This window comes from Saccharomyces eubayanus, chromosome VII (assembly GCF_001298625.1).
Source record: "Saccharomyces eubayanus strain FM1318 chromosome VII, whole genome shotgun sequence".
Taxonomy (NCBI): Eukaryota; Fungi; Ascomycota; class Saccharomycetes; order Saccharomycetales; family Saccharomycetaceae; genus Saccharomyces; species Saccharomyces eubayanus.
The window spans coordinates 403,891-410,529 of NC_030982.1; the positions used below are offsets into that span (position 1 = coordinate 403,891).

The window sequence follows — 6,639 nt, forward strand, 5'->3', positions numbered from 1 at the left end:
TATGAAGTAAACGGCGTAAAGGTGAACTGTTTTCAACGAGAAGTACAATCTAACGATTCAATAGATCGAAAATATCTACTCACTGTCCCCATCGTTGTTCATCAATGCGTCAAACATATTGGCCTTTGGAGCTTGGGAAGATTCCTCCGCTTTACGAGACTGTTTTTGGTTATTTCTGAAAGAGGTTGTTTTTGAGGAGGCAAAGTTATCTCTTGGTGCATTTTGCATATTTCTTCTGTTGGAAGAGAATCGATTACTGTTGGATTGATTGTGATGGTTGTTAAATCTTGAATTTGTTCTTTGGCTGTTCTTCATTTGGCGTAATTGTTCGTCTTCTTGATGAATTTGTTGAATTGTCTTCGGTCCAGCATCTTTCTTCGCACTGTTCCAATGTTTGATTTCTCTCAATTCCTTTACATCGATCAACTTAAACTTTATTCTATTCGACACAGAACCTTCCTTAATAATATGTTGTAGCAACAAAAATAGATTGTCGAGAAGTACTGAACCTTCAAGAGTGGCTTGAGGCGTGACAAACTTGTCATTTTCAAATTGTTTACCCACAGTATCCAGTAGCTCAATGACAGATTCCAAAGTCTCTTCAGATGGATCGTTGTTCAAATCTTTCATTAATCTACGGAAACATTCAAACATCATTTTTCCGGTCAATAAATTCAAACAATATAAGTACCCGATGAAACGGACCAAACCCAGGCCTCTTCTTTTAGCAGCTGCCGCAATATAATAGTCGTCTGACATCAGTTCAGGTTCTAACGGATTGCCATCTTCTCCTGCAGGCAACTTATCGGCCCAACCCTTTTCAAATTCTTCATGGCATCTTGCAACCAGATAATGCAAGACAAGCTTTGGACCGTTCTTCCCTTCGTTTTCTTTATCCTCGATGCTAACGTCAAGATCTTTGACCACTTTACCACATAATTGGGCGTACATTGAAGACCAATGAGGTTCATCACAGGCTTTATGGAAAATTTGCTCGATGACTATTTTTAATGTTTCACCATCATCTTCCCATTTCGATTGATTTGCAATGTCCAAAATTTCAGTAGAGATCGAATCAAACATTTCTAAGGTTAGCTTGTTTAGCAAAGACTTCATCTTCCTTTCCACCTCTTCGTTATCTAGTAACTCGGTCTTACCATCAGGAGCCAACTTCTTCTCGGTTTTCTTAACTCTCGACTTAGGCACCCATCTATTAGCACTTGGTACCAACGGAACGACATTTTCTTTTGGAGCTTGCTCTTCTGCTCTTTCATAGGCTTTTTCACGATCCCTTCTAGATGTATATCCTCTATTAGATTTTCTATCGTCACCCATCCTTTTGGATCTTCTTTTTGAAGACATCCTTGAATTAGAGCTAGGGTCCAAGTTACGCGTAGATGGACTTCTAAAATCACCTCCAAATCTTCCGCCATCTTTTGGTCTATTTCTGGCCATATGAGGAGGAATAACAATTTTGGAGGAAACGGCTTCAACCCAGGCAGGATCAGCCTTAACTTTCAATCTATCCTTGAACTGAAGTAAGAAAGTGGGACCATAGGTGTATTTAACGCTTGGCTTTTTATACTTGATATCTGGCTTTTCGATGTCCGCTGGATAGGAAAAGTCATATATATTGGAAATCGGCTCGGCATTCTTCAAAGTTTCAAGTAATTGTGACACTGTAGGAATTTCAATACCAGATATAGAAGATGTTGTTTCTTCCGCTGGAATGTCTGCATTTTCTGATTTCGCAATTTCAGGATTCACATTGCCTTCGTCAATCGTATCAGTTTTATTTACAGTTTCACTGTCATTCGCATCAGAAACATCATCTTTGTTCTCCTCCACAAGTTCAGTGGTATCTTGAGAACTGCTCTTACTTTCTGGCTCATTAAATGTCACTGTTTTGGTTGTACTTCCAGTCCTATCTTGTTGTGGCGCAATTTCACTTGCAACCGTTTTTACATCAAGAACAGGTTCATCAGCTTCTTCAACTGGTTTTGGTTCTTCCTCAACTGGTTTTGGTTCTTCCTCAACTGGTTTTGGTTCTTCCTCAACTGGTTTTGGTTCTTCCTCAATTAGCTTTGGTTCTTCCTCAATTGGCTTTGGTTCTTCCTCAACTGGTTTTGGTTCTTCCTCGACTGGTTTTGGTTCGTCTTTGACGGTTTCGGGTTGGAGGAACGGATTGGATTTGGTCGCGTCAATTTTGGAGGAATTCACATTGTCCAATTTTTGTTCATTTCCAGACGCCAAACCGTTCTTCTTTCTTTCCATGGCAGCTTTCCGCATCCTCACTTGTTCCAAAAATAACCTCTTAGTGTTTTCTGCTTCTGAAACGGATTTTTCAATAGCAGCTTCAGGTGACGTCTCTTTAGTTGGCTGATTAGCAACCACAGCAGGAGTTGCCTCCTTTTCAAAAGGAGTACTGGATTTGGACTTCCGTTCTGTCTCATCGTTGCTCTCGTCATTCTTGGAAGCTTTCTTTTCTTCGTGGAACTTTTTCAGATTTAAACGTTCCCCAGTCTTCGTAGTTATTTCTATCTTTGTAGTTTTAGGCGCAGAAGGAGGTTCGGTTGTGTTAGTGTTAAGCGGCTGGTGTGTGTATGGTGGGGAAGTAACAGGAACCATTTGTTGGGGGATATAGTACATCTGAGGGGCATAGTAATTGGCGGGCCACTGCATATTTGGCATCATGGCTGCATTGTAATCGTTATTATTCAGTCTGTAGCTATTGTTGTATCTATTATTGTAGTATTGAGAGTTCCCTTGGCTATTGTTACGATTGCTGTATTTGTTAGATCCATATCTACCACCTTTCGATTGGTATTGCCTGTTATTATGAGAGTCTTTGGCCCCATATTGGTTTTCGTTATAGTGGTTATTCGGTTGACTGTTGGGCCCGGAGTGTTCGTTATCGTGTGACGGGTATTTCTTGTAGCCATTGGTTGGCTGTGAGTGTGGCGGCAATTGGTCTGTTTGTTCGGTCATAGTCCCTATGATAAATCTATTGTTTTCTGAGATAGATTTGGTTTCTTTCAGGAGCAGCAGAAACGGCCTATAAACAGATAGTCGCTGTAAATAAAGAGTGTCTTTTTGTTGATAGCCAAAGAGACGCCTTCTTAGAACCTGGGCAGTTAAGGCTAGTAGACTGTGTGCTTGTTTATTTTGTTTACACTTTAATCAAAAAGCCATAATCGATGGTTTTTTTTTTTTTTTTTTTTTCAGTCCTTTTTTTAAATCAGGTACCTACTATTTTTCACAATATATTAAAAGGAACGCCCCCGCCACTATTAATAAAAGATGAACAGAAAAAGCATAGATGACCCTCTTCTCTTCAAGAGGACTCGATGACATTCCATGTACTTTGAAAATTTGATACCACTATTGCGCGTTTCAGTTAATGAGAGAATATAATGTTATATATACATATAAGTACTAACATATACAATGAGCCAAGTGAAATGTAAGAATCACTTGAACAACTTTGCGACAGAAATGGCTGTTTCTTGGTTCTTGTTCATAACCTTACCGACAGCCAATTCGAAATCCTCTTGGGTGACGTGTATTCTTCTTTCTCTTAAGGCAAACATACCAGCTTCTGTACACACACCTTTAACATCGGCACCAGAACAACCGTTCATCTTTTCAGCAACTTTCCTTAGGTTGATACCACGGGTCAAGTTCATTTTTCTAGAGTGGATTCTTAAGATTTCAGCTCTAGCTGCGACACTTGGAGGAGGGAACTCGATTTTTCTATCTATTCTACCTGGTCTTAAAAGCGCTGGATCTAAGATATCCAATCTGTTTGTGGCCATGATGATTTTGATATTCTTGGAGGTTTCGAACCCATCTAACTGGTTTAGCAACTCCAACATTGTTCTTTGGACTTCGGAATCACCACCACCAGAGCCCTCCACACGGGTGGACCCGATCGAATCGATTTCATCCATGAAGATAATGGAAGGAGCATGTTCTCTGGCCATCACAAACAGTTCACGAACCATACGGGAACCCTCACCGATATACTTCTGGACCAGTTCGGCACCACTGACTCTGATGAACTTACAGTCGGTGTGATGAGCGACGGCTCTTGCCAACAAGGTTTTCCCTGTACCGGGTGGACCATATAGGATGACACCTTTTGGTTGAGCAATACCCAGACTTTCAAACAGTTCCGGGTGTTTTACGGGCAGTTCAATGACTTCTTTGATTTCTTTGATTTGTTTTGTCAACCCACCAACCATGTCATACGTCGAATCAGGAACCTTCTCGACCATCATCAATGAAACCAGCGGGTCCGCCTTATTCTCAAGGACCTTATGCAACATGTAGGAGTCGCTCCTTAGGCAGACCCTTTGGGAAGCCTTTAAATCCTTCACGTTTATGTCTTTGGCAACATCCACGATGTATTTCCCTTCGGGCTGCACTTTAACAAGGACTTTTTTGTCGGAGACAATCTTTATAACTTCCCCCACGTAGGAACCTGGTTCTTGTAACAGACGTAGCTCGTCCTTGATGAAACGTACTTTATCGTTCAATGCATTTCTTTGAGCCTCTAGTCGGCGCACGTTCTCTGTTTTGGAGCGGATCTTTAGTTCTGTCTCTTGGATCTTTTGTTCAAAATAAGGCTTGATACCACTTTCGTGGGTTTCCAGTATCATTTTCGAGGAGGTTACGGCAGCTGTCATTCTTGTGTCGTGATCCGCTTGCCCTCTTGTTCTAATAACAAACCCTTTTGCTGAGATTGTCACTTTTGCCACCTTGTTCGCACTTTTACAGTTCAATTCGAAAATTTCCGAATCAAGAGGAATAAGGGTAAAATGGGCGAAAGTTTCGAATTCAACATCAACCGAGGAAAAAAAAGAAAAAAAGAGCAAGGTAGAAGGAAGATACAGAGGTTAGGTGGGCAAGACAAGAAAGCCAAGTTTTACGGCGTACACTATGGAGAAGAAGACCATATTTGTTACGTGCGGCGCAACAATCCCGTTCCCAAAGCTCGTTTCGTGCGTGCTAAGTGATGGATTCACCCGAGAATTAGTTGAGTATGGATTTGTGCGTCTTATCATTCAGTTTGGAAGGAACTTCGCCACTCGATTCGACCAGCTGGTGCAAGAACGTGGGGGGAAAGTCGAGCGCACGGACATCCGAATCCCGGATGACGAGTTCGGTTGCGATGGCAATGTAAGCCGATACTCTCTGATGGACGGAACACTAGAAGTGATTGGGTTTGATTTTTCGGCCAAAGTGCAAAAAATCATCAGCGATTTCTCGGACCTGGTCATATCACACGCTGGAACAGGCTCGATACTGGACTCTCTTCGGTTGAACAAGCCGCTGATAATCTGCGTCAATGATTCATTGATGGATAACCATCAACAGCAGATCGCGGACAAGTTTGTGGCGTTGGGGTACGTGTGGTCTTGTGTGCCCACTGAGATAAGTTTGACGGCCAGTTTGCGCGCATCGCAAACCGAGAAGCTCAAACCCTTCCCCGTTTCCCATAATTCCGGATTCGAGCGACTCCTAAACGACGTAGTATATAGCTAGGCTAAACTTAAAAAAAAAAATTTAAAAAAATTGAAAAAATTATAAATAAAAAAAGAAAATTTGATTTCGCCCAGGATCGAACTGGGGACGTTCTGCGTGTTAAGCAGATGCCATAACCGACTAGACCACGAAACCTGTTTTCTTATGGAAACCACCCACGAGCCACTGCCCACCCTTACTCGGCGGCAATAGTCAAGTCGGTAGCGCCGTTAATCTCGGCATTTTATACAGGACAAGTACATCCTTCTAAGCCCTTCTGCACCCCGTCGCAAATACGACAGTAGCGTGTGTTGCCAGCGTGAAAAGCACCCCCCTTTCACCTCCCCCTTCCCCTCCCTACCAATCCTATCGGTCACGCTTCCTGGAAATCCGGTCCCGATCGTCACTTTGCAGACATATACAGACCAGACGTCTGTATATGTGCGCATGAATTTGCGCGACCGCTAAGCTCGGCCAACATGCTGCGACCATCCAACTCTTGCCTGGTGGCGTGCCCGTCTTCTCTGGCGCGCGACCCGGCCCCTCTCGGGCGGGTCGCGCGTTGCAGCTCGTATCCCGTGCCGCGGAAACGAGCCGGGATTCCCCGGCCTGCTGAGAGGCAGATCTCCTTCCCAGCCAGGCTGAATCCCGCACAGCTCACGTCCGGCGATTAATAGGCCGCGCCGACCTTCGTAATTCGTACCGTTTGCCAAGAAAAAACTTTCCAATCGGACAATTTAAAAAAAACCGCTACTCGGCTTGCATCCCTCACCGCACAACTGAACTGCAAATGCCAAGTGTCCGGAATTTCCTTGGCCTTTTTTAACTTTCTCGTCTTCTTCTTCTTCTTCTTCTTCTTTTTGTTTTTTTCGTTTCTTCGTTTCTTTGTAATTGCTCTGTTTTCAATAAAACCATATGTATTATTTGGCGCTCTAAGCCTCTCCTTTTTTTCCCTTCTTTTTCTTCTTATTTATTTAACTTCGTTCTAGGCTTCTCTTCTTCTACTGTTTCAATTCTAGCGATTCGTTCGAAGATACGCTACGTTAGTGTCAGTCAATCCTGCAGGTGCCATTTTCGTGCTCTTATACCCTTTTCCTTTTTTTTTTTTTTTTT

The 6,639-nt window shown here is 42.7% G+C and overlaps 3 protein-coding genes and 1 non-coding gene across 4 annotated transcripts; 1 reads left to right on the forward strand and 3 right to left on the reverse strand.

Annotated features, from left to right (window-relative positions):
- Positions 1-75: 75 nt before the first annotated feature.
- On the reverse strand, positions 76-2,988 carry TIF4632 (translation initiation factor eIF4G; the record flags this gene model as incomplete). Its single annotated transcript, XM_018365079.1, has 1 exon — positions 76-2,988. The coding sequence occupies one exon, from the start codon at positions 2,986-2,988 to the stop codon at positions 76-78; it is 2,913 nt and encodes a 970-aa protein (XP_018222179.1).
- Positions 2,989-3,470: 482 nt separating this feature from the next.
- RPT6 (proteasome regulatory particle base subunit RPT6) lies at positions 3,471-4,688 on the reverse strand (the record flags this gene model as incomplete). Its single annotated transcript, XM_018365080.1, has 1 exon — positions 3,471-4,688. One exon carries the CDS (start codon positions 4,686-4,688, stop codon positions 3,471-3,473), a length of 1,218 nt encoding a protein of 405 aa, XP_018222180.1.
- A 253-nt stretch (positions 4,689-4,941) lies between these two features.
- On the forward strand, positions 4,942-5,547 carry ALG13 (N-acetylglucosaminyldiphosphodolichol N-acetylglucosaminyltransferase catalytic subunit ALG13; the record flags this gene model as incomplete). Its single annotated transcript, XM_018365081.1, has 1 exon — positions 4,942-5,547. One exon carries the CDS (start codon positions 4,942-4,944, stop codon positions 5,545-5,547), a length of 606 nt encoding a protein of 201 aa, XP_018222181.1.
- Positions 5,548-5,608: 61 nt separating this feature from the next.
- On the reverse strand, positions 5,609-5,682 carry DI49_1921. The gene has a single exon. It is a non-coding gene; the product is annotated as a tRNA-Val (tRNA).
- Between the last annotated feature and the right edge of the window lie 957 nt (positions 5,683-6,639).